At 41.9% G+C, this 27,106-nt stretch overlaps 1 protein-coding gene across 1 annotated transcript in view; it reads right to left on the minus strand.

Moving 5' to 3' along the window:
• The window catches only part of LOC143101367 (kinesin-like protein KIF1C), an 82,871-nt gene that overhangs the window by 33,818 nt on the left and 21,947 nt on the right, over positions 1–27,106 (minus strand). The window contains exon 2 of the mRNA XM_076264662.1: positions 25,699–25,820. Within this exon, the coding sequence (XP_076120777.1) occupies positions 25,699–25,801 (103 nt within the window). The 5' untranslated portion in view covers positions 25,802–25,820. The remainder of the gene's footprint in view (positions 1–25,698; positions 25,821–27,106) is intronic.

The raw sequence follows: 27,106 nt of genomic DNA on the forward strand, positions 1-27,106 counted from the left end.
GTCTCCTCTAAACGAGTATTAGGGGTTTGCATCGACGTCACGTTCTGGCCGGTAACTATGGTAACCCAGCACGCGCGGCCATATTGGCGATACTCAGTGAATGAAGTACAATGGAGTATTATGCACTTTGGATATCTTACGTGATTGTAGCCGTGTCTAAACAACAGAAAAGCTCATCAAAATGTGTCTAAGATGCAAAGGCATATAGGGCAGGACTTGGACCACAAGAAAAGGCGCGATATTTCGAGAAATTACGGATTATTGGCAGCGCAGATCCATATGAGTTGGGTGAGGGAAACGAAGTACCAAGTTCAACCACAAGCGCCCCCTTCCTCTGATAACTTCTGGCATTATTGTCCCTTCTCCCTGGTTTTTTAATAACTTTTGGAAGTCGATACCTACACCAGATGTTTTTCTCAGTCTGATCTATTGGTACAACCTAAAACACGGCAATAATTAACCATTTTCCTTGACGATGTTAGGGATTTACTTTAGTGCCTAATGCTTTCTAATGAGGCGAGTATCTCCAATATGGCGATGTCCAGATCTGATGACACGCTGTGCAAACCCCTAATAGCCTACAGGCAAAGCGTCGGACTTTGATGATGCCGCGGAGATATAGGAAGATACAGAAATAAACCTGGTGAGCAAGAAATGTGCTGCCTGCAAGAATTGTGCAATCTGTTGCTATTTCCTTCTCCAGCGGTTAAACCTCTTTTCCTGTGCCTACAACTATATATGGTTAGCATATGAATTCCTACTAACACTGTCATGTAGGCTACTCAAGTGGCATGCAAACAGAGTTTTTCCACTCTTAAATTAATCAAGAATCGCCTAAGGACATGATTGTCACAGGATAATTTGGAGGCCTTTATGCTGATGGCAACAGAGAAAGAGGTCCTAATGAACTTGGATGCTGATGACGTGATAGACAGGGTTGGGGAGAAGAGTTTTAAAAGCTCCTTCGCACCTTGTTAACTGCATGACGTTAATTAAGACACGTTTGTGGAGCGGCTGCTCTGGTGATCTATACATGGGTTTCCCGTTTACCAACAAAATTACATTCGCGGGCAGCCGTGGGGCAGACGCTTGGTGGCTGTCCACAACGTTATAAACTTGACCTAAATAGTCGGCTGCTGTAAGCTACAATCGGAATTTTTTGTATACCCTGTTGTGTCAATGATAATAACATCTCATTTCAGGCTATATTTCAGAGTTTGCCATTCATTTGCATTAACATCGTATTTTGTCATTTTTGGAGACATGCATTCCTTTAGGGATATTGAACATATTGAACATTCTCTAACCATCGTGATTTCGAATTGGTTCAATTTTCAGCACAAAAACGTATTTTATTCTTTTCATGGAGAGCAGTGCTCTATGCTGTTCTATGGTGCTTTCTGCCTCTTACGCACGCATGTTTCCGTGACGTTGCATAGAAATCCATGTATTCTAGGCTATAGAGCATCACAGTCCCGCCCCTCCTCCGAGAGAGCTTAGTTTCCGGAAGTAAATTTCCCATTCATTTCTCCCATTGACGTTTTGGAAAAATCCGTATCTAAAGAGTTTTAGAGCATGTCTTAGGCTAATCAGCTACGGCGTAACTCATAAGCATACAACATATCATTTCGAGTGAAAAAACGAAGAGAAAGTCCAAAAAAAGTCAAAGGTACAAGACTGTGTACATATTTGTATTTCCGAGCGAAGGAACTACTCATCCCATAAACCACCGCGCCTCACTGAAAAATATATAAGCAGCACGAACCAGCGCGAAATCATTTCCAACCATTTCCAACCACGACGACAGCACGCGAACCCTTTCCTCCAAACAATGATTTTTATATAGTTAATAGCAGTTATTTCAGGAGTAATCGTGTAAATAAGTGTTTTGGTATTGAATGTTATATTTACCATCGTGTATTTTATATCGTGTGTGTGAAACCGGTTAACGTTAACGTTAGCAACATTGTGCAGTGCTTCATATCTGACTGCCATCCTGATGCATGGACCGGTGCATGGTCTGCTCTTGGACCACCATATTCAGTTTATAAACTTGCTGTGAATTATTACACAAAATGTTCATTAAATGTACGAAGAAGTATTTCTAGGTTAATGATTGATGATATGGCTCGTACAGTATGAAGGCTACAGTAGCCTAGCTAATGTTAACTAGCATTACCAACCTCCCTGCAAAACTCACCACACAACTTCGTAGGTTTGATAGGTCTTGTCCCTCATGCTGGCCCTTGACACACAACAGTCAATAATGTGACCCGATTTAAAGTGGTTTTCACCCCTTTGGACACTCTTGATTTCGTCCTTGAAACAGTGAAATATTCACGGGGGCATGGACGGTTTGCTAACCATTTTACTGCAGTGTCTAGCCGGTGGTAGCATCCAGCCTGTGCTATCAGCTAGCTAGCTAGTTCAAAGGTTTAAGTACTTAATGGGGATATACAGGACTTTTTATGCCTCGACTAAGTTGATGTTTCATATAAACAACAATTCATATAAATATAAACAACAAGGTCACTAAAACATAATATATTTCATACCTGTGTTGCAGCATGTAGGCTAATGTTAGCAGCATTATAATGACATTCTAATGTCTGAAAGGCTAATGATTAGCTAGCCTATCGGCTACCTGAAAAGTTAAGTGTTCAAACTAGCATTTCCAGTGTTCTATTTGATGGTGTATTGGCCCTGACTAAGTTCGTGTGATATATAAACCACAATCCTTGTTGATACAAGTACCAATGTTCGTCTAGAAAGTTTTTATTCACATTAAGAATTTCGCCATAGGCAGTAAAAGACTCCGCCATCTTTGTCAATAATTTTCGCTGATAAAGTTTCAAACTATGACCTTAACGGCCTTTCCACCAATATGAGGCATCACTTTGGGATTGTGGGATTGTTCAGGATTGTTGGTAATGAAGTACTTATCCAAGACATCGCGAATAAAAGACATTTATCTCAAAACAAGGTTAGTGCCCTGTGAACTTTTGGCGTCTATATGAGCATACACAATCGCTTAGTACAGCCGTAGCTGGTTTTGAGTCTAAGTTTTTATGGCTTATACCCGAATTGTCAATGGAGAAATTGCATTGAATTCTTACTTCCGGAAACTCCTGTGGGCGGGACTGTGATGCTCTATAGACCTCTCCAGAATAAGTCCCGCCTCCTAACTTCCGTATCCATCCAACTTCCTGGCGTCGATTGTCTATGGGAAATAACATGGCGTTTTGAAAGATCGTACCTGTCAAACTCTGTAGGTGACAAAGTAGAAAAAGCTGCTGGGCAGATTGGCCTACACACTTCTGCCATCTAGTTTCCACTGGATTTTTTGATTTTCGGTGCCGTTTAAGTAGTATAGTCTATAGTATACTACTTAAACGGCACAGACAATCAAAAAATCCAGTGGAAACTAGATGGCAGAAGTGTGTAGGCCAATCTGCCCACCAGCTTTTTCTACTTCGCTATCTACAGATGTTTTACCGGTATGATATTTCGAAACGCCATGTTATTTCCCATAGACAATCGACGCCAGGAAGTTGGATGGATACGGAAGTTACGGAGGCGGGACTTATTCTGGAGAGGTCTATTCTTTTTTCATTTTCATATTTCATATTGCATTCATTTTTTTGGAGTTGTGCATTGATATATCCATGTTCTTGGTTCAGTCTTTATGCATATTAAAGTTCTACAGAGTTAAGAGTTCATGACCAATGGGGCTACAAACGTGTTATGTCCGTGCATGTGAAGTTATATCTGTGTGTTGCCGGTACGTGCATGCGCGTCCCCGTGTGGGCCGCTGGTTGGTGAAAATGCCAGGGCCGTTTTTTAATCCCAGTCCGTCACTGCCTCTGTCCATACAGTGATTATCCACGCGGGCACGTGTGACGTCATGGCAAGACAATCAACAAAATTGCACGAGGAGTTTGAATGGCTGACCTCTACTGTTGAAAATCTTGGCAGAACATGCGTTCTGTCTGGACCAATCCCAACAGTGAAACATGGCAGCGAACGTTTTAGCCGCCTCTTTAGCCTGCATCACTGGCTCCAAAATTTTTGCACTGCAACAGGACAGGGCTATATAAACAACTTCGACCCCTTCTGGTCAAAGTTTAACCTGTATAGATCCAAAGGCCTCCACCCTAACAGGATGGGGACAAAGCAGCTGACTTCAAATCTCATACAGTTCATTGCCTTCAGCCTCCCTCTCAAATATGACTGACTAGCTGATCATTACTGTGCCCCATTAGCGAATCCCATCTGCTGCTTATATCCCCAACCCTCACCCCCTAAGCTCTCTATCCCTGTGGTGATTCGTTGCAGAAAGTCCCGTAAGCACACGTTGCGTGAGGTGAATCTTTCGTCCCTTCTACCAGTGCCACAACGCCCTTCCGATCCTGAGACTTCACGTTCTGCAGGTGGAGCAAATCGCCCCTCTCACGGCCACCCCACACCTTTAGAAAACATAAAGGTTGCTCTACTAAATATAAGGTCGCTCTCAAAGAAAACCCTGTCAATGAATTAATTTCCCAGCACAAATTTGACTTCTTGATTTTAACTGAGAGCTGGCTCTCCTCAACTACTGGTGCTGCAGCGACTCTTGCGGAGGCGACTCCACCAGACTATAATTTTTCATTTTCTGTCAGGGAAGGGAAAAGGGGTGGTGGTGTGGCTTTGATTTTACTCTAACATTTTTAATCACACTGAATGTTCGTTTGGAGACTTTAGGTCATTTGAATATTTAGCTGTGGTCATTAGAACAAACCACATTCTTGTTCTATCTATATATAGACCACCCAAACATAACCCTGACTTTCTCTCAGAGTTTTCAGAGTTGGTCTCCATGACAGTGTCAAATATGACAAAGTCCTGCTACTAGGAGATTTTAACTTCCATGTTAATAATCCCTCAGACCGTAAAGCCATGGACTTTCTCGATTTAATAACATGTCTCGATTTCACCCAACATGTGAAAGACCCCACACACACCCACGGTAACACACTTGACCTTGTCCTTACAAAAGGGTCTGATGTAAACGCTCTATCAGTAGAACCTGTCCCTGTATCGGATCATGCATGTGTCTCCTTTACTGTCCCTGTTCACATGCCATGGAAGGATCACCGGCCCGATATCCATAACTCTCGCCGCATTGACAATAACGCCAAGCGTTTATTAGCCGAGCGGCTGCCTGACATTATATCCTGTTGTTCAAAGATATCATCTCTTGATGAGTTAACAGACAATCTAAACACTGCACTGATCCAGGCGATCAATTGCGCTGCTCCCCTGACGTCACGAAAGCGCACTCGCACAAAATCAGTGCCATGGTTTACAACAAACACTCGTGCGCTGAAAAGGACCTGCAGAAAGTTGGAGCGCAAATGGCGAGTGTCAAGACTTGAAACTGACCGGTCGGCCTGGGCAGCTAGTTTTAAAAAGTATAAAGACTCCCTTTTTGCTACAAGAGCAACATATTTCTCAAACCTGATTAACAAAAACAACTCTAGGTTTCTGTTTGATACTGTCAGCAAACTCACAAGATCACATGCCGCTGTCTCCAGCACAGAATTCACTGCTGACGAGTTCATGGCCTTTTTTATGTCAAAAATTGATTTGATTAGAGAGAAAATTGACACTATTACAGATGTCTCAGACACTACAGATATTGATGGATTAGCTCTGCATCCCGACTGTGTTTTCTCTCAGTTTAAATCCGTCTCTTTGGATGCCTTTACAAATATAGTAAAAACAGGGCCGGAGAGGGGCCATTTTTCAGCCCGGGAGTTTCAGGCCCAAGACCGGCCCACTTTTTTAGCGGTGGTGGAAATTGGATAAATAAGGCAACATTTCAGCTCTTACTATCATGTAGTTTTTATTATAGTCTACCAATATTCCACTATTCCACAAGGATAGGTTGATAAGTTAAAAAAAAACAGGAAGGAAGGAAGAAAGCATTTGAAATGTATCCCACAGTTCCACTAAGAGGCATATTGAACTACTGTATTGTTTACATGTTTTTTTCTGCATGGGTCAGCTATCATGTTGTTTGGTGATTTTCTCCTTTACTACACCCACTTCTGAGCAAACAAGGCATATAGGTTGATCATGTAGCCTATTGCTGTCATAGCCTACTGTTCTTACATAAAATAACTTTAATTAATATGGTTAACTCTATTAAGCTTTCTACTTGTCCCTGTAGTCATAGCTAATTTCGGGCTCATCATTTTCAGCGGGGGACTGGCTGATATGCTGCTCAGAGGCTACTTTTGTTTTTGTATAGGCTACTGCACACACTGGAGTTTTGTTATCAATATTTGCATAACATTTGCAACGTCTATGAATCGCCATATTGGATGATATAAAAAGGCTAATTATTAAATTAATTTAATATGTTGACAACGCTACAACGTCCATATGCCTATTAGCCCAATAATTATGCCGCTATAATATAAGGCTATTTCTCTTTAACAGTTGCCACTAATGTCTTCTTCTTCAAAACAAAAGCTGGAAGCTTGGCATATTTGGCAGCATTGTCCTACAATGCTTTTCGTATTTTTTACCTGGTCTTTTCAGTCCCTCATGGCCTCTTTCTACCACCCATCCTCCCTGACGCTTAGGGCCGGCCCGGCTGGTAACTGAGAATTTTTTTTAGAAAAAACGGGCTATATGGACCCAACCAATTAACTCTTCTTGGGAGGGGAGAACAACCCATGCAAAGGCTGCGGTGTAAGGCAGTGTTTCCCAAAGTCTGGGTCGCGACCCACGGGTGGGTCGTAGGAGACTTTATATGGGTCGCCAGCACAATTTATGTTGTGTTATAGGCCTATATCATTTGTCATTTGATACCAGGAAACAGTTTTCTATTAGGATGCAGTTTACTAACTACCACAGTCACGGTTTTGTCATAAAAGCTCATGAAACTGGTGGACGAACGCGTCGCAGAGGGGGTGCCAGAGCATGGATATCTACCTCTCAAAATGAAACCGTTCTGTGGGGCGCCTGCCATGTACCTCGCAATTACAAACTACAAGGGACATGAATCCGCCTATTTGCACTAACATTAACAGATACCAGCTCCTCAACTTTACCGATTAAAATCTAGTGACCGTGCTGTCAACTAAAGCAGACATCCATAGACCGGACATAAGGCCATTCAATTTGCATGTAGATAGTTTCGATTGTAGATGCAATCTTTAAAGTTAATAGCAACCTCCTCATATTCTTATTTCTGATTTAAAATGCACAACAGTGTGTAAGGCCCGTCTTTTGCCCAAATTCTATTCTATGGCTTTTGCATTCAATTTACATGTGTGGATGCCTGTGTTTGATCTGTATTGTCTTAGCTGGCCAGTGGCCATGGCCAAAGATCCCCAACACCCGCTCATGCATAAAGTGACCATTTGCTCCTTGTTCTGGCCCCTCTACTGAGAGATAACTCAGTCCTGGGCCTACTTGATGTCTTGTGGTGAGATAGGCCAACCTCATTATCATACAGTATTGCTCTGTAAATATGTGTTGTGAATAATACATTCATGTTTGGTCTTGAATTAATACTTGTAATGTGGGCAACAGTCTGATTATGGTTTTGGTACAATTGAATGTATCTGTGCATAGTTGTAGATTAAGAATTAAACTGTAGCATAAAGTTATGATATCCACCTGGGCCACACCCATCCACCTCAGACAACAAAGGCTCTGATGAGTCGGGGGTGGCCCAAGTGAATGATAAAAGTGGAGGCTCTGGTCCTCCAGGGCTCTTCTGTCTTCTTTCCCATCTTGGGGCTTCTTTTCCCATCTTCTCTTCTTTTCCACCTTGGACCTCTTCTCTGGGTCTCTCTCTTTTCCCCCTCTCTCTCTCTGTCTCCCTTTGTCTTTCTCTCTCTCTCTCTCTTTCTCTCTCCCCTTTTCTCTATCTCTGGGTTTGTATTGTTTTATCTGGTGTATCAGTTATCTCTTACTTGTCAAGTTTACCTCTGTGAATTGGTTAAGTTTCCTTTGTTACCATTTGCTACTTTGTTATAGTAGACTATGTGAGTTTACTTGTACATTCAACTGAAGTGATATGGGTTACATTTACCTTTAAGACTTAATGCCTATTAAATTGTTAATTTGCCTACCAATCGGATAACTTCAATTATCGTAGTGTGCCATGCCATTCTCCTCCATAGCTGATAAACTAGTTACTTGTTAATTGATTGGTGATACAAATTATTAATCAAATGGAGTCAGATTAACGAGTATGTAATAACATCATTGCCATTTAACTCTTCACCCTACTTGTCCACACAAGCTCCTTCAAGTGAGGATATAGCTCGACGTCTCTATGTTTCCGAGTATATATCATTTATGAGGCGTCTTACAAGTGCATTATATAAGGCTACAATTTAAATGGACATTTTAAACACTGTTCCTCTCGTTTTCTACACGCTATCTCCAAAGTAAAGGAGACTTCTTACGGCTATTGCGCAAAAGCCTCTTATTCTGATATAACGACTATACAATATAATATAATACAACAATACAATATAACGACTTGAGTTATTTGCTGTTTACATTGAAATTGACGTCCACAGTGTTATGGACCCAATTGTCTGCAAAGCAACGTAGCCTACAACATTTTTTTTTTAGAAATACAGGAACAGCTTACTATGCTGACGAATGGTGACTGCGCAACATGCGAGAATTTCCCCAAACTCTCGGATGCGCATTAAAACATATCTTTTCAGTAGTCATTTCCAACTTTTCACGCTGATGGTGCTCAAAATGCAACACAACCATGTTCAAAGCAGGATCTATCTATAGAGATCCTATAGCAATGTATGGTTGGGGAAGGCATAGAAAAGTTGGAGAACCTGTGGCCTAAAACAATATTGGTGGTTGCAGGGTAGATTTGAAGTGAAATGGGTCGCGATGGTAGCCTGGTGTTACCATCCTACGTACTTCCGGCCAAAATTTGATTTCAGCCTCGCACGTAGTCTGGCCCAACTGACAGCAAGCGGTTCGCGTACGACCGCGCCAATCAGCGAACAGTTGAGTGATGACGCGGAACTTACCTGCCGAGTTGCTTGTAGTCCAGCGAAGCTTGTAGTTCAACAGCATAGCAACAATGGCGACGGAGGAAGAGACGCTAGAAGCTATCCACGAAGTTGTCTCAACTCTCGAGGGCATTACGCAATTTAAGCAGGAACAAGAGGCTTGTCTTGTCAATTTTATAAATGGCAAGGACGTCTTATAACTCTCCTTCCAACTGGCTTTGGGAAAAGTTTGATTTATCAGATGGTGATAGCTAAACCTAAACGCACAAGTGTACTACATGCATCACTACTTATCATGTTTTCAAATAAACGTTTGCTGCTCGTTATTCTCCCCCCTACTCTCAAATTACCTTAACAAAATCAATGCGGCCTACTTAAGGAATGGAATGCGAATAGCTACTAGCTACCCTACCCTACCGAGCGGGGCTCAAGGCGAGGCGGTGTGTCTTGACGTGAGCTAGCCGGTTACCGAGCGGAGCTCAAGATAAGGCTGCTGTGATTGTGCTTGACTGGGACTAGCGGTTACTGAACTGGGCTCAAGGTAAACCGCTCCGTGTTTGTGTTTGACCGAGGCTAGCCTGTGGCCGAGCTGGGCTCCAGGCGAGGCTACCGTGCTTGTGGACAGTAACGTTAGCCAGTCACCGAGCGTGGCTCAAGGTAGGCTGCGTTGTTTTATGCCGAGGCAAGCTCTAGGTTAAATAACACGTAGGTCGTCAGTACAATCCAACTTATCCGAGAGTGTAGTCTGAACAACCCGTGGAGAACAAAGTAAGCTCCGACGAAGTCACCGGGCTGCGTAGAACAACAATCGTCTGATAAGCGGCGAGAAGAGATAAGAGGGAAAACTGGTGTGTGACAAGAGCTGATATAATCTCGGCGACGTGACGCTTTTGGTATACAACTCTCGGTCTGTGGCTGGCGCAAGTTAGAAATATATCCACTACGAAGAGACTGCCCTAGCGGTCAGGTAGCCTGCATACTAGCCAGCGGTCTGTTTACTACTGAGAGCAGAAGAGCCTGAAGCGGAAGTGGTAAGCGTAAAAGCCTGAACTCCGGCGCACAGCACACGTCATTACCAAACGTTGCTGATTGGTTAAGGGAACTCCAATGATTTTAAACCTCAAAATAAGCATCCGCCCATTACGGAGACAGATTATTATTACTTTGTTCCAGACTGTATGACGAAGAGAATTCGTAGTCACAGGCGGTAAGGGCCAGGCTATCGCGATGGTCTGTCATTTTTAAAAAGTGGGTCCCCAGAAAGAAAGTTTGGGAAACACTGGTGTAAGGCATAGAATGCGAACGTGTGTAGCCAACTTTAAGAGAAGAATATTTTTCCCTCGACCGGCCCAGAAGTGAAGCGGCCCACCGGGAATTCTCCCGATTCTCCCGATTACCCACTCCGGGCCTGAGTAAAAATATCAAAGCCTACAACCTGTCAGTTGGAGCCAATACCATCTGCTTTGTGTAAAGAGTTGCTCCCTGTCCTAAGTAGTGCTTATCACCTCATTATTAATAAGTCACTCACTCTTGGCATTGTTCCAAAGGCCTTCAAGTCAGCAGTAATTAAACCACTGCTCAAAAAGCCAAACATGGACCCAGAAATCCTGCAGAACTACAGACCCGTATCCAACCTGCCCTTCATGTCTAAAGTTCTTGAGAGGGCTGTTGGGGAACAACTCACGGCCCACTTATCTCACAATTCTGTATTTGAGAAATTTCAGTCTGGATTCCAAGCTGTTCACTCGACAGAGACGGCTTTGACTAGAGTCACTAATGACTTATTGCTTGCAAGGGATGCTAGCCAAGTGTCCCTCCTGCTTCTTCTTGACCTGAGTGCAGCCTTTGACACGATTGATCATAGTATACTTCTTAGGCGTCTTGAGAATCTCATTGGAATCAAAGGGTCAGTCCTCTCTTGGTTTTATTCTTATCTATCAAACAGAACCCAGTGTGTAACCTTCAACAACACCAACTCTGAACAGTGTGATGTAAAATGTGGTGTACCTCAGGGGTCTGTACTTGGCCCTATGCTTTTTTCCATTTATATGCTACCACTAGGCACCATAATTAGCAAGTTTGGTGTGAACTTTCACTGTTATGCTGATGATACTCAACTGTATGTTCCTGTGCTGCAAAATGACAATTCTACACAATTGAAATTACAAACATGTCTGATTGAGATTAAGAAATGGATGTGTATGAACTTCCTATTGTTAAATGCGGACAAAACTGAGCTGCTCATAGTGAGACCAACTAGGAGTAATAACCTGCAGGATGATCTGTCTGTAAATATTGACAACTGCATTATCTCTGAGAGCCTAACTGTTAAAAACCTTGGTGTTACATTTGATTCTAACCTTACTTTTCAGCCCCATATCAAAGCGGTCACTCGATCCGCTTTCTACCATCTAGGCAATATTGCTAAAATTAGATCAATGTTGTCTCTCCGTGATGCCGAAACATTGATTCATGCGTTTGTGTCGTCAAGACTTGATTATTGCAATTCCTTATTCTCTGGCCTCCCAGCAAGTACAACACGGAGTCTCCAACTTGTCCAGAACAGTGCAGCTAGAGTCTTAATGAAAGTGAAGAAATACAGCCACATTACACCAGTCCTAGCTTCTCTTCACTGGCTGCCAATACAAGCCAGATCCGATTTTAAAATCCTTCTTTTAACATAAAAAGCCTTTGCGTAATTTTGCACCTGTTTACCTGAGCGAGCTCCTTAAGCCCTACACACCATCACGTGCTCTGCGCTCTATGAGTGCTGGCCATCTGATTGTTCCTTCCGTAAAGAAGAAATCAGCTGGACACAGGTCATTTGCGTACTGTGCACCTACCCTCTGGAATAGCCTACCTTTACATATCAGAGAATCGGGCTCTGTGGACTGTTTTAAATCCAGACTAAAAACCTTTCTTTTTTCCAATGTTTTTCCCAACATTTTGGTCAACCACTAGCCCTTTGATCACCCTTGTTTCACGGACTCTGCTGCTTTATTGTTCCAGGGGATATGTACTGTCTTTACTGTCTCTTACAGTTTTTATTGTTGTTTATTGTATGTTTTGTTTTACTTATTTATTCGTTCATGTTTTTAATGCAATTGTTTTCTTCCACTATACAATTTTAATTTTATAATTTTGTTTTCTCTTAATTTTTAATTGTCTAAGTGTTTTGAGACCATGGCAATGGTGATATTACACTATAAACATCAATACATTGAATTTAAATTAAACATACATGTTGTTCTTGTGAACATAACTGCATTTAAATATGTGTATTCATGAGAAACACATTCATCCAAACAGAACATGTGCCGGTGGGGTCCAGAAAAAAAAAACAGAAAAAGAGAGAGACAGAGAAACAGAGAGAGAGAGAATGCATGCATGTGTGTGTGAGTGTCCTGACTGAGTATAAATATCTCTCAAGAGTTACAGGGACAAAGTCACATGAGCGAAAGTCATGCTGGTATTGACATGATCGTCTTCTCCTCTCCAAACTTTCTCCAAAAAGTTTCTGTGGAGTGTATAGTATGTTGTCATGACAACAGCTCAGTAACTCCCAGGCATGCACCAAACTCTGTTTTCCACCCCCCTGCCCCCCTCTCTCTTTCTCTCTTACACACACACACACACACACACACACACACACACACACACACACACACACACAGAGAAACACATGCTCCTGGGCCTATCCTAAATATAAACTGAGCGTGTGTGTGTGTGTGTGTATCTATGGGTCTGTGTACAGCGGGTTAGGTTCCCTTTGCAGAGCTGGGGCCTGGCAATGATACAAACATGGACTGGGAATTCTCAACCACATATTAAAACACAAACACACACACAACTCTAACCAGAACCGAGTGATTCTACCTTGCTATGGATTTACCAAAAACCTACACACATACGGCTTCATCAGTCAGTCAGTCAGTCTATCTGTATGTTTCTTCTACAATAAAAACATGCCTGCCTAAACATGCCACTCCCAGACATATTAAAAACACACAGATACACAGAGACACTCCATATGGGATATAACCATGTGAGGCTTGTAGCCTCACCCAAGAAAAAACACACACAAACGCACACACTCACACACAATTAGCATATGGCAAGTGGTCTGGCTACCCACAAGGAACTCCACCTATGTAGAATATTTCATACCACACATACAACTGTGCTCAAACACACAACAGAGCCACTCCTAATTTATTGTGCATGAAATGCATTTGAAGTATGATGCTAACAGGGGTTTTGGTACATGGTAAACTCTGCTTTTCATCTGAGGGTGTATGGCACTCCATTAATTAAGAATGGTTTGTAAATGTGTAAATGAGAAATTAGGAAGTTGTTGGTTTTCTGAAGGAATGCTTAACTGTCTGTCTCTCTCTCTATCTCTGTCTCCCTCTCTTTGCCTCCCTAAGTCTTCTGTTCCAACCCATTCCAACAACCCATTCCTCTCTCCTTGTCATCCTTCCCCGTGCCCTTGTCCTCCCTTTCTCTCTCTCTCTCTCTCTGGGGAATCTCCCATTCTCGTATCAAGTGTCTGAACTTTGTCTGAAGGACAGAAAAATGAAACACAGAGACGGGGAAGGGGAGAGTAACACAAATAAGGAGATACCGTTAGAGAGAGCTAGAGAGAGGGAGAGTTGAGATGCAAGGAAGAGAGAAGGACAATGAGAGAGAAATTGAGAGAAATGTTGTGTTTTGGATGGGGAAAAGAGTAAGGGGAAATGGGCATCAGTGAGACAATGGCACAGGGGGAAAATCCGTTCAGATCAAATGCTGGAACAGACCATCAAAGACAGACACAGACTGAATAGAAAAGAGCAGAGAGAAAAGAAAAGAGTGGGGTTTATCAGGGACAGAAGTGAAAAAGAAAAAGTAAAATTACTGTGATGGCAGTTTAGTCAGTGGTTGAACTAAGAAACGAAGATGTACTATGTGCAAGTGTGTATTCCAAAAACTAATGGTATGTTAGGGAGTGTTTCGCTAACTTCATCACCTTTCCAATGTCAATAAGGAGGAGAGAAAGAAGGAGAATCCTAAGGAGTGTGTGAGAGGGAGAAGACCGAGAGAAGGAATGCCAGTTCATTAACAGTGCCACACAATGACATGTGAGGGGCTTGGGTGGCTATGTGTTAGAGAGCATGAGTGTATGCATGTATAATTGCGGACATTTCTGTGTTCGTGGCTTGAGTTTCAAAGAGAAAGAAATGTGAAAAAATGATCTGCCAAAAAAACTCCAAGTGCCGTGAAGCCTAGTCCAAACCACACTCAACCACACACTATACACTAATTTACTCTCTAGCTCTCCAACACACACACACACACAGAAACACACACACACACACACATAGGGTACTCCCTCAAACACACAGAAGACACACTGTCTTCTAAACAGACATACACACAAACACACACATACACACTCACACAGAGTATACTTGCCATATGCCATCTCTCCCGCATATTCATAGCCACTTCCTCCCATACACACAGACTGCACTCATATTCTCCACCACACACACACACGCACACTTTTTTATTCATGCAGTTTCCCCTCACATGCTTTCTACAGTACATTGTTAAATAAATACACATACATGTTCAGCAAGTTATGCAATGCATGACGACATATGTGTGTGTGTGTTAAAGAGACAGTGTGTTCTCAGTGCAATCATAAGATGCTTTTTGTGTGTGTGTGTGTGTGTGTGTCAGTGGTGGCTGGTGGTTTTAGAAGTAGTGGAGGAATGCGCCCGGGGGAGTGTTAAGCCCACATTACATTGGTACAATGTTAGCATACTTTTAGTATCTTGTACTATTTTATACCCCTCTACTGAAAGAAATAACGTATGCACTGAAAATGTGCTAGGACTTTTATTTTGATACAGGTCTTTTTAGAGTTCTGAGGGCCAGCCGTACGTACATCTGTGAACGTAGCGTTATCAGCGTCATGGACAGACCGCAGATTGCGAACACTGTCAGACCCAAGTTTCTGTTCCAGTTCCGTTCAAGTTTCCAGTATTTCTTTCGAAATTGAAATGAAGTTGTATGCAACAGCAACGCCTCACGCGAGACATCACGTCACGTGACATTTCAAAATTCCAACCTGTTAATCTAGGGTTTGCTGTTGCATACAACTTCATTTCAATTTCGAAAGAAATACTGGACTATGTTTTTTTTTTTTAAAACGGCGACGAAATTGTGAATTTCTAGAGCGTGTTACTCCACATTCGGCAATCGACTCCTACGGACTTTCCCCTAAAGATGGCAGCTACAGCAGCAACATTTCCGGAAAGGTACTGGCTTGATGAAATTCATTCTGGACTCTCTATCCGACCACATAAAGACCTTGGGATACTTTTAGTTTGGCTTTAGGGACCCTCTACTCACTACCACGTAAGTGTAATGTTGTTTGGAACTGTAGAAGAGGTATAAAAATAGCGTTTTGTAGAGGCGAAATGACATGCCCGGGTCACTTCCAGGCTAACGAGTTTTGACTAAAAACGGTAAAATCAAACTTTCTCAAAACACATCCGAATGACATGATTTTGATGTCAACTCAACTCTCAACAATGACGTGAAAGTGAAAGTAAGACATTCGAAAGGCCAACGAAAGTTGAGGTTGCTTTTGGTAGTACAAATACTTTCACCACAAAAACTGGTGCTCTAAATAGCGATTCTGTTGTCTTTGAAAGGTTCTCTTATTGACGCATTGAACTGCAATTTGGATTAACACCTGCTTTTACAAGGCGGAAGTATTTAGGCGCAGAATAGACGTGCGCTTTCAGGAGCAGTCTTTGTACATAACGCGGAATACATAATTATGCGCTCTTTACGCTTCCCCTCCCATCTCTTTACGCTAAACTCCCACTTTCCCCTGGATCCTCCTATGAATGTATATGCATGACATGACAAATGCAATCTGCCACTTTCAGTTCCCGCGACAGGCAGTTTGCGCTTTTACATCATTGCGGCCTGTTTGTACATACCTCGCAATGATTTTACACGCACATTGCGAAACAAATACGCCTGAAGTGGGCGCAAAGGCATTAGTACATCTGGCCCTGAGTCTCGTTTGGGCCATGAGCAACTCAGTAAAAAATGTTGTATGCTGAGAAGTGAGAAACTAGATGTACCGCATAGCAGTACAAAATATGACCGCCGCTCAGTCCTGTTCATCCTCTCCCACTTGTCATGCTTGACAATTTGTCTCCATCTTTTACCCTTCTCTATCTACTCCACCCCTACTCTTGCAACTTTTACGTATGCTTGTGTGTGCGTGCCTGTGTGTGAGTGTGCTCCTGTGTGCTTGCGCACGCACGTGTGTGTGTAATTGTGTGTAATTTTCTGCTGTTAGTGAATGTGTGTGTGTTGTCTGTATGCTACTGAGACCTTGAATTTCCCCTGGGGATCAATAAAGTATATGTCTATCTTGTGTGGATGTGTGTATGTGTGCATTTGGTGTGTGTATGTCAATTTGTCTCCATCTCCTATAGAGCCTGACCAATATGGGAATTTGAAGGCTTATAACCTACCGATTTCGATATTTGAGTTATTCAAAAACTGATAACCGATATATCGACTGAAAGTCATATTTAATAAAATGTATAACATGTAAGTAAAAATGTTCTTCCATAACAAGTTTGTAATCAAGGTGGGGCATTATGTATTTGAACAGACCTAACTATCTAGATTCCTAATGAAAGGTTCTTCATATACAGTAATAATAGTAGAAAGAATAAGAATAAAATAGGTCTTTGTTCTGTGATAACCACATTGCCATAAAAGGGGTGATAGAATGATGATATAGGGTATTTTGTGCTGGTCCTTAAGGTCTCTGAATAGGGTGTGTAACATTGGTTGGGCTGTAAATGGCATATGTGCTGTTCTATGTGCCCTAATGCAAGCCTGGTTGAAAGCCCTAGAATGAAACGAGAGGTTTTCTTCCTTGTATGGTATGCTCATGAATATTTAGATGAACTGCGTGCTGATTGGTTGGTTTACAACGAGCGAAGCTCCCGAGCAAAGACGCAAACATGGCCGACAGCACTCACTGAAACAGCCAAGGTGGAAATACTATGGAGACATAGGTGTTGAACAGCATATTTGAGCCTGAATCAGAGGAATAATCTGAAATAGAGGAGCAACCAGTCGCCATAGATTGGAAATGACTACTTCAGAGTGGTAAGTTTTGTCATTTACTTTTTGCCACACGTAGCCCAGTTAGCTAGCTGTAATACTAGTGCACGTTAGTGTCGTAGACTAAGCTAAACATTAGGTTCATTTTTAGCATTGTAAGCAACAGAAGTTATTTATTTGCACACAAACAAATGTTTTACAACTTGTACCCTTGTGCAATTTTTGTCAAGATGTCCAGTTAGAAGCTAGCTGAAAAGTTCGTAGCCAGTCGTGGGCAGTTCAGGCTATGCTGTAGTGAAAGGAGTGCTGCTTGCAAGGAAAGTAGCTGCTACTCGTTTTAGTCAGTAAGTATTCTCCTGCTGAATATGTAATCTGATTAGGAGTTACATACATTATTGTAGTGGTAATATGCGATTTTACAACAGGACGTCCAGTTAGCTGGGCAGGAGCTCTGTGCAGTTCGTAGGCTATGGCTGAAGTGAAACGAGTAGCCTACTGCTCGCGTCAATGAAAATATTACGTTTGTGTCAGTAGGTCTAATGTACTCGTGTAACTATCCTGCTGATTAAGTCATCTGATTATCGAGATTTTTACCTTCTTTCCATGTAGTAATGTATGATCTTACAACGGGACGTCCAGTTAGCTGGGCAGGAGCTCTGTGCAGTTTGTAGCCTATGGCTGAAGTGAAACGAGGTCAACGAAAATATTACTAGGCCTCCTCTCGTTTGTCAATTCAAAAACACTTTTATTTATCCCCATTTACATACCATGGAGTAGAGTACAATAATCAAAAATCCTATAAATATCACTGTTTAAAATACAGTAGGTACAGTGAGTAGGTCTAATGTAATCTTGTAACTATCATATTGACATCTGATTGAGATTATTACCTTCTTTCCATGTAGTAGCCTAATATGTGATCTTACAACTCTGGTAACTAAAACTGGAGACATTTACTTAAGCTACTTTGTGCTTCCTGCTCATTCAAAATAACGAAATAACAGCAGGGAAATTATGTTTGTTTTTACAGGTTATGAGAATGGCCCAGGTTCCTGAGGAGCTGACCTGAATGACCATCATGGCCTCGATCCGTTGTGCCTCTATATTTATTCTTTGCAAAATGCAATGAATATTTACAGAGCTGACCATGGCTGTTTGAGAATCAGAGGGATGGAAAGGACCTCCGTGAAGCTGGCCCCCCATGTTACTCAAAAATGATTAAAAACACTGCTATTCGTTTGTGCTACGTTTGTGCCGGTTTGTGCCGTAAAAATTATCGTTTGTGCTGTTAAGGGTTTTAAGTAATTAAACTTTACATTTTTCTGACCAGTGACGTCACTCAGCCCCCCATACTTGTCCAAATTTCCCCAAAATAGTCTCAATCGTTTGTGCTCGTTTGTGCCGTTAAAAGTAACATTTGTGCTACTATGTTTTTTAAGATATTCCACGTTATTTGTTACACGTGTGACGTCACTCAGCCCCCCATCAATGTCGAAATCTTTCCAAAATGGTCTCAATCGTTTGTGCTAGGTTTGTGCTGATTTGTGCCGTTAAAATAAACATTTGTGCTACTATGTTATTATGGTTTATTTATTACTCGCGTGACGTCACCAGCCCCTCGTCAATGTCCAAAACTCACCAAAATTGTCTCAATCGTTTGTGCTATGTTTGTGCTGATTTGTGCCGTTAAAAATAACATTTGTGTAGCTATGTTTTTAAAGTTATCACTTGTTACAGGTGTGACGTCATCCAGCCCCTTATCAGTGTCCAAATCTCCTCAAAATAGTTGTGATGGCTTTGGCTACGTGCGTGTTGATTTGTGCCATTTAAAGAAACGTGTGTGTACTATGCAGAAGTTGCTCAGCAGTTGTAGCGTAGGCCTATGCTAGACATCACCCAGCAGCACCCCCTCCCCCCCTTATCAATGCCCAATCGTAGTCCTAATCGTTTGTGCTGATTGCGCTGTTAAAAAAAGAAACAAAAGGAAAAAAGAAACATTTGTGTTGTTTACAAAGCTATATCGTGCTGACCTTAACCGAGAAAAGAAAAGACGTGCTACTATTTACGTGGCTGTTTGTGCTGCCAAAGGTTCTATAGTAGCCTACACCAGCTGCTTGTGCATAACGTCAGAATTACTGCAACCACTACCAGAATAAACCTGCAGGCCATTACTCAGCTGTGGAGAAACACCACTTTATTCTCCGGCCAGTAGCGTCTGCAGGTGTGCACAGCAGTGTGCGTAGGCCTACTATCACGCAGCTACGGAGTAGGCCTAGGCTACGAGAGACTTACGAGAGATAATTTCCCATGTGTGTGTATATTCACTCCAAGTTAGCCTACCATAACTCATCACTGCACTGTAGCCTATATTCTCTAAGATAAACAAATGTATTCTTCAATAACTGTATGCATCAGAATTACAGTGGATTGTACACACAAGCAGCACTTAGGCTTTGTTGCTGACCCAAGTCTCCAAGGCCACCGTGGATATATGAAACTTTGCAAACAGCAAAGGAAGGAGGCAGCAAAGCTAGGAGTTATTTTAGATGGACAAGAAGGTAGGCTAAATTGGTATGTTTGTCAAAATAATGTTTAAACATTAAAGTCATACGACAGTAGGCTATACTAAAACTAAAGGTACATTTGTAGCCTTTTTAGCACTTTATAAAGTTGACTAAATTATTAGGCTACTCTTTAGCTATAAACCTAAGAAACAGCTTCCTTGCACTTGTGTTTTCTGCTCAGATCAGGAGAAACATTTGGTAGGCTACAGTTTGGGACGATTTGGCCAGTGTGTGTGAGACTGATGTCATGCGCATAGCAGATAGAACTTGGTAGGCTAATGTAAAAATATAGTTACAGAAAACACATTGATGGGCTGGGCATCACGTGTAATAAACATAGGAGAAATGTCGGCGCAATCAGCACAAACGATTGGGTAGGCTATAGGCCTAGGTTTGGACATTGATGGAGGGGCTGGGTGATGAGCTAGGCTACAATTGCTGGACAAGGCCGCTGGACAATTTACATAGTAGCCTACCCTACAAACGTTTATTTAAATGGCACAAATCAGCGGCGATTTTGAGGAGATTTGGACACTGATGATGGGCTGAATGACGTCACACATGTAACAAAGCGTGTTAACTTAAAAAACATAGCTGCACAAATGTTATTTTTAACGACACAAATCAGCACAAACATAGCACAAACGATTGAGACAATTTTGGTGAGTTTTGGACATTGATGGGGGGCTGGTGACCTCACGCGAGTAAAAAATAAACCATAATAACTTAGAAAACATAGTAGCACAAATGTTTATTTTAACGGCACAAATCAGCACAAACCTAGCACAAACGATTGAGACCATTTTGGAAAGATTTCGACATTGATGGGGGGCTGAGTGACGTCACACGTGTAACAAATAACGTGGAATATCTTAAAAAACATAGTAGCACAAATGTTACTTTTAACGGCACAAATGAGCACTTTTAACGTAGCACAAACGATTGAGACTATTTTGGGGAAATTTGGACAAGTATGGGGGGCTGAGTGACGTCACTGGCCAGAAAAATGTAAAGTTTAATTACTTAAAACCCTTAACAGCACAAACGATAATTTTTACGGCACAAACCGGCACAAACGTAGCACAAACGAATAGCAGTGTTTTTAATCATTTTTGAGTAACATGGGGGGCCAGCTTCACAGAGGTATGGAAAGGTGAGGACAATTTGATACAAGTGTTAGCAGTTACAGTATATAAATAAAATATTTTTAACCAATACACATTCATTATTGTGATCAACACCACAAAATGACAAACTTTATTTTTTTTCAACAATCGTCCAGTGATACTCTAATGTAAAAGATTTTTTATAGTAAAAAATTAGCTTTTCCACCCTGTTCTCGTTGCAGGCAATGAAGTGACTTGGCCTACAGGTCTTTTGTGAGCAGGTGCTGGGGTTTCCTTAGAAGAAGCATCCGTATCATGATCCCCTCGTGTGTGGTGCTACGTATATGGAGGGAGCGTCCAGATACTTCAGGACAGTACGTTGGATTCAGACCCCTTGTCGACTGAACCGTGACTCATGTTCAGCAACAGCATCCTCCATAGAAGGTCTGTCATGCTGAGCACACCAGTCTTGGGGCACAGGAATCCGCTGGACGGCATCCCAATCAGGAAGAGGGTCTTTGATGATCTCGAAGAGGACAAGAAAGAGGACTTATATTGGATACTGTAATACAGTGCATTGTAGGCTGTATACTGTACAATAAACAAATTATATGGCCCTGAACATTGTGCTTTGTTTACAGTACTGATGATGATTGACACCAGTAGCATCAGGTCTAAGACAGCCTGTTGTGTGTGAATCGATAAGTTATTTTTAGTGCCTATACTGTTGCACATTTTGATTTGTTGTTTGTAATAAAAAAAGTATATTTTATTAAACTTACAAATTGTTTGGCAAGTCTGTACATACTTTCTCCTTGGCTGTCTTCTGTTGTGGGGACTCAGCATTCTCATTGAAGTGCATGGCTGCAAGATAAAAACCTAAACCAAACAACAGAAATGTTGTAACACAAAGTGAAAGTCACTTTTGCATGCACACACCAAGCTGTTAACTCACAGCAAAAGCATTTGCTAATATTCTAAGCCCCACAAGATGCCACACTTGGAGCATCTGTTTGGCATGCTGCGTTTGTCATGTTGTCATTCTTGTAATGTTCTAAAATAAGAACGTGCAAATAAATCCATTGTATTTAGACAACACCGTTTTCAACATATCGACTAGATATCATTTGAATTGATAACGTTAAGTTGTTTCCACTTCTGACGTCAAAAACGTATGTGGGTTATATTACAACTTAGCAACCAAACTATCGTGTTACTCAGCTTCAGTTAGCTATCTTGCTGAGAACATACCCTGTCAGAGATCTCGACAAACATGCATAGTAAAATGTAGGTTAACATGACAACACAGGTTTTATCCGAATGACACACAGGAAAATTAAATAGCCTTGCCAATGAACTAAATCACACATTCTACTTGCTAGATACACGTTAGCATAACTGCTTAGCGACAAAATAATACTTACAGCATGCGGTTGTGATGACCTTACGGTGGGAACAGCCCCTCGTTTCAGTAACAGCAGCTTAGCAAATCCATCTTTAAACTGTCCAAGGTTTTGAAAACTGCCTTCGGTGAAATGTTTTGCAAATTAATAACGGAGTGTCGAACTTTGCAGAGATCCTCTGGTAGAAAAACATTATCCATGTCCCTCGAACTTCGAATCCTTGGGAAGATGGAGTCTCCGCTTTCTTTGTAGCCTAAGTTTCAGCCTGGAACACTGCATTTACGACCGTGGCTCATTTTCGATATCCTTGAAGAACTGTCTGCTTTATAATTCCTGTGGATGTAAATGAGCAGGCAGCTAAACTAGTGTTTGTCTCATCTTCGCTCTCCATCCAGCTTCTTTTGGATTCGCCCGTTTTATGGCGGGAGTTTCGAATTGTGAGATTTGCATAGGAAGGAGGTGTCGATGGGGTTTTGAAGTTCTCTGTATCTCCATTTCACCCACTGAACTATAGCTATTCATCTATGACAAGGTAAACTCGGTTTTGCATTCTATGACCCCTACTACATTGTGAGCAGTTTATACTTGCAGTGCCCGTTCAAACATGCTATTCCTGTAGAAACCCATACCTGTAGGTAGGCATGCTTTAAAAATAAGATGACATGGAAAAGCATCATTCCAGCTAAGCATTCAATAATGAACATTGACTATTATATTATAATACATTAGCCTTTAATAAATGTGCAGTGAGCAAAGTTTAGGCATGGCTGCATGTGACATTTTTCACAGATCAAAATGATAAGCCTAACAGCAATTTTAATTTAAGGCTATATGTTTATTGTTAAGCCTATTGAATAACTATATGATAGAGAAGACAACCCATTTTGTGGAATGATGCATCATCATATGAAATTTGAAACAATGTGACTTGCAATCGTTGTCTGTAGCTGTGTGGCATTCTGAAACGTCCTTAAATTATTAGCATATCGCTCGTTTTAATTTGGGAACTTGTAGTCGGAATTGTCGTTCGTTTATTCAAAGTCTCAAGTCCAAAATAGCCTGAGTTATATCAATTGTCAGTTTATTGTACATCATTGTACAAGATGACAGATGTCATTCTCATTGGTTTAAAATGATGTTACGCCCCAAACACACCCATATGACTGATTAAAAGACCTAGGAACACCTTGTTACGCCATGCGCTCCACTTTTGATAACAAAACCCCTCCCAATGTGAACGGGACATCCTACTAAATTTGAATAGACTTTTGACGAGTGACGATGCACTTTAGAATGTCATGATAGGGCCCTATATCTCCATTTCTAGATATGCACCCACTGAGAGCTTAAAGTCTCACCTTTCAAACGAGCCATTGTATGTGTTCATAGATATAACACAGAATATGCTGTGGCTGAACAAAAATCATCAACAATGGTCTAGATTGCTGGTGCTCTAGGACAAAGCTTCCGAAAACAGCTTGGCATTCAATGAGTTAATGCAACATTTTACAAAGCAGCTGACAGGCCCACCAAGGACTGTGAGCGAGTCAACAGCAGAAAACCCTAATTAGCAAGCAGAAATGTCCTAGCCTGGTGTTAGTGTTGTGGATAACTAACTAGCTCCTGTCAGTATGGTCAGAACACAATGGGATGATGAAAAAGACAATTACAGTGTTGTTATCAATTTGCTCGGTATAACCACGTTTATGTTTCACAACTACTTGAGGGCAGCCGTGGCCTACTGGTTAGCACTAGAGGATGTCAGGTTAATCATACACATGACATTTGGTGCAGTTCTGAACATCTCAACTGAAGATAGGGGCGATTAAAGCAGAATAATATCACATTTACAATATTACGGCAGTATTCCTGTATTAAAGAAGCACTATGCAACAATTTTAGCAAAAATGACCTTAATTATGCAGGTTGAGAGTCATTCTGATGGTTCTACAACACTTGTTTGGTGGGTGCTTCGTCTCCCCTATGCAACTTTCTGTTCAGGGTCCGAGGAAATCCGGATGTGACTCAGCGGAAGTATCTAATCCTGCCTCGAAAATGTAGTCAGAATGTAGTTTCGAAGAAGACTGCAAAACGGACGCCGACTTGGCTTTGTTGCTGTTGAAATTGTAAGTAGCCTACCCTTGGTGGTTTGATAGTCTCTCTTTATTGTGAGCCCTGTATGTGTTTATCTTGGTTTCTTGATGGCTTGCTCGCTAGCTAGTGGGGGTTTAGCGTAGCAGTCACTTGCTACCGAAGCTGCAGGGGGAGCTGTGTTGTAAAAAATGCGAGCCCAAATCCGGCGAAAACCCAGAAACAGCGAAGGAATAACCAGACCTGCATAGTGCTTCTTTAACAACTAAGTTCAGGGTCTGTGCCCTTATATTTTGCAAAACTTAGCGAGAAATAGGCACTTTTAAATAAAAATTTTGGTTTGGTAACCAAACAATACCCCTGAGCTCATGTAGGCTACGATATAGTTTGACCAGACCTAACTGTAGTAAACAATGTCTAAACGTCTTTCTTTAGCACCCCCGCTGGCCAGTTTGCACCGGGGAAACGTACCTGGTGGTACGCTTGGCTGGTAGGGTGTACTACGAACCTCGATTAGTGGGTTAGCGAGGTATGTTGCGCTCAAAGCCAGGGTATGCTGTGACACGAAAGTGGATCTGTTTTAGTGTCGCTTTATCACCATGGTATCTTATGCTGTCAACCAAACCTGGTCGGGAGGAGGTTATGTGCTAAGTTATAGCTCAAATCGTGTAATCTACCGCACACTGACCAATCAATTGTCTTAAAAACGAAGTTATCTCACGTATAGGATTCTGTCATATATCTTACAGGTGGAGCTCCGCCCCTACTAACATTTTGGATATCGAATGCGCTTTAATAGTGCTGTGCGTGCAAATATCCCACTATGGACGTGCATACCATACAACAACTGATGACAATTGATTTATTTGATGTTATAGGTTAGACACAAAAAATGACCGCAGTGTAGATTAAGCTATCGCTCATGAATGCGGAAGTAATTGTTTTTAAATAGAGGCGGTCTTGTGGGTTTCCACGTTTCACGATTGGCCAATGTCATCCCAACACAGAGAACGCGCACAGATCTGAGCTGAAAGCCTAGTTTGACAAATATATCACATAACTGCTATCGTAGTATCACTTAACGTATACCCCTGAGTCAAGGCTTTGTCAAGCCTCGATATGTCTACATAGCCTAGATATGTCGAACGTGCTTCGTAGTATACCCCATGGGTCTGCGAAAAAGTTCCCTAACATTTAGCTAATGAGACCAGGTTGGTGTAAACGCTATTTCTGAAATTCAAGAGGTGCATAAACAGCGTTTCCGTGCGTTCAGCCTCCACTACATCTCTGTATGTGTGTGTATGACTGTGGTGTGTGTGTGTGTGTATGTCATACTCACAGGTTGACTTTCCCTGCATCTGGATCACACACTTTGAGTCCAAGTTGGTCTCGCGGGAGTTAAAGGGTCGAACCCGGACTGCCACCTTCACAGATGCAGCCATGTTGCCACAAACCCTGACCCTGAAGAGAAACACAAACAACCAATCAGGTGACAGACAGTCATAGCGCTCCCCAAAGTAAATATTGCTATTTACCCGACAAACACAGGACGTCCTAGCTATAGATAGCCTAGAGAAAACAATATATTTTTCTTTATCTGCAATGTTCCAGGAAGATAGGCTTACATTTTATAGGCTGTCCCTGTTTGATCACAGCAGGTCCAAGAAAACGAGTGGATATAACGTCAATGCATTCTAGTTATGTTTCATGTTCTTTATTTCATGTTGAGTTTTGCTTCCCAGCATGCATTGCAATTCTTAGTATTTTTGGCTATTATTAGTTTTTAATATTTTGAAACAATATGGTTTGAACAATTTATCTTAGGCTAGCCTAGGCCTACTCTGATGATGTTTTGAACAATATGCTACGGAATATGTCCATTAAAACGTCGTATTAGTTTATTAAGAAAATGACACCGTAGATGTGAAAGCAGCACATCCTAGCCCGGTATAAATTTCCATGTCTACTCATCATTAGTGTAATCCATTCGGAGGACGTGATTTCATACATGCGTGAAAATATGTGGTGAGTGAAGTTGATTGTGTAGTTGTAGAACAAGTCATTAATGCGTGTTCATGTTCCGTCTACCTATCTCCTAGCGACGCTGAGACTTACAGGATCCCATACAAAATCGCGCTTCATATTTATGATGCGATGAATGTTTATCACTGGACACCAATAGCAGGAGGCTCACGACATTCATCACGCCGGTGGGTCGTTTCTGTTTCCGGAGGCTGCCATTTGGCATAACCTCGGCGCCCGAAATTTTTCAGCAGAAGATGAGTGCCCTCCTGAGAGACCATGAAGGCACCGTGGTGGTCATGGATGATGTCCTGATCTTCGGCAAGGACAGAGAGGGCCACGACAAGAATCTTCGAAAGGTGCTGGAGACCATCAGAGCGTCTGGACTGAAGCTCAACCAGAGTAAGTGCCAGTTCGGAAAATCTGAGATCCAGTACTTTGGCCATGTGATAGGGGAAGACGGCATTAGGCCGGACGTGAGCAAAGTCAGAGCAATAACAGAGCTACCGCGCCCCACCAACACGACAGAGTTACGCCAGACAATCGGAATGATCAACTACTTGGGGAAATTCCTCCCTGCCCTCTCATCTGTCATGCACCCCATCAACAGTCTGCTGAAAAAGGACGCTGCTTGGGTTTGGGGAGAGGCACAGGAGGAAGCGTTCAAGAAGGTAAAGCAAATGCTGACCTCCGCACCAGTGCTGGCGTACTACGATGGGGGTTGC

The sequence above is a fragment of the Alosa pseudoharengus genome, unplaced genomic scaffold (assembly GCF_046254945.1).
Source record: "Alosa pseudoharengus isolate Yale_2024_CS ecotype anadromous, Long Island Sound unplaced genomic scaffold, YU_APseudo_1.1 YU_APseudo_1.1_scf_33, whole genome shotgun sequence".
NCBI lineage: Eukaryota > Metazoa > Chordata > Actinopteri > Clupeiformes > Clupeidae > Alosa > Alosa pseudoharengus.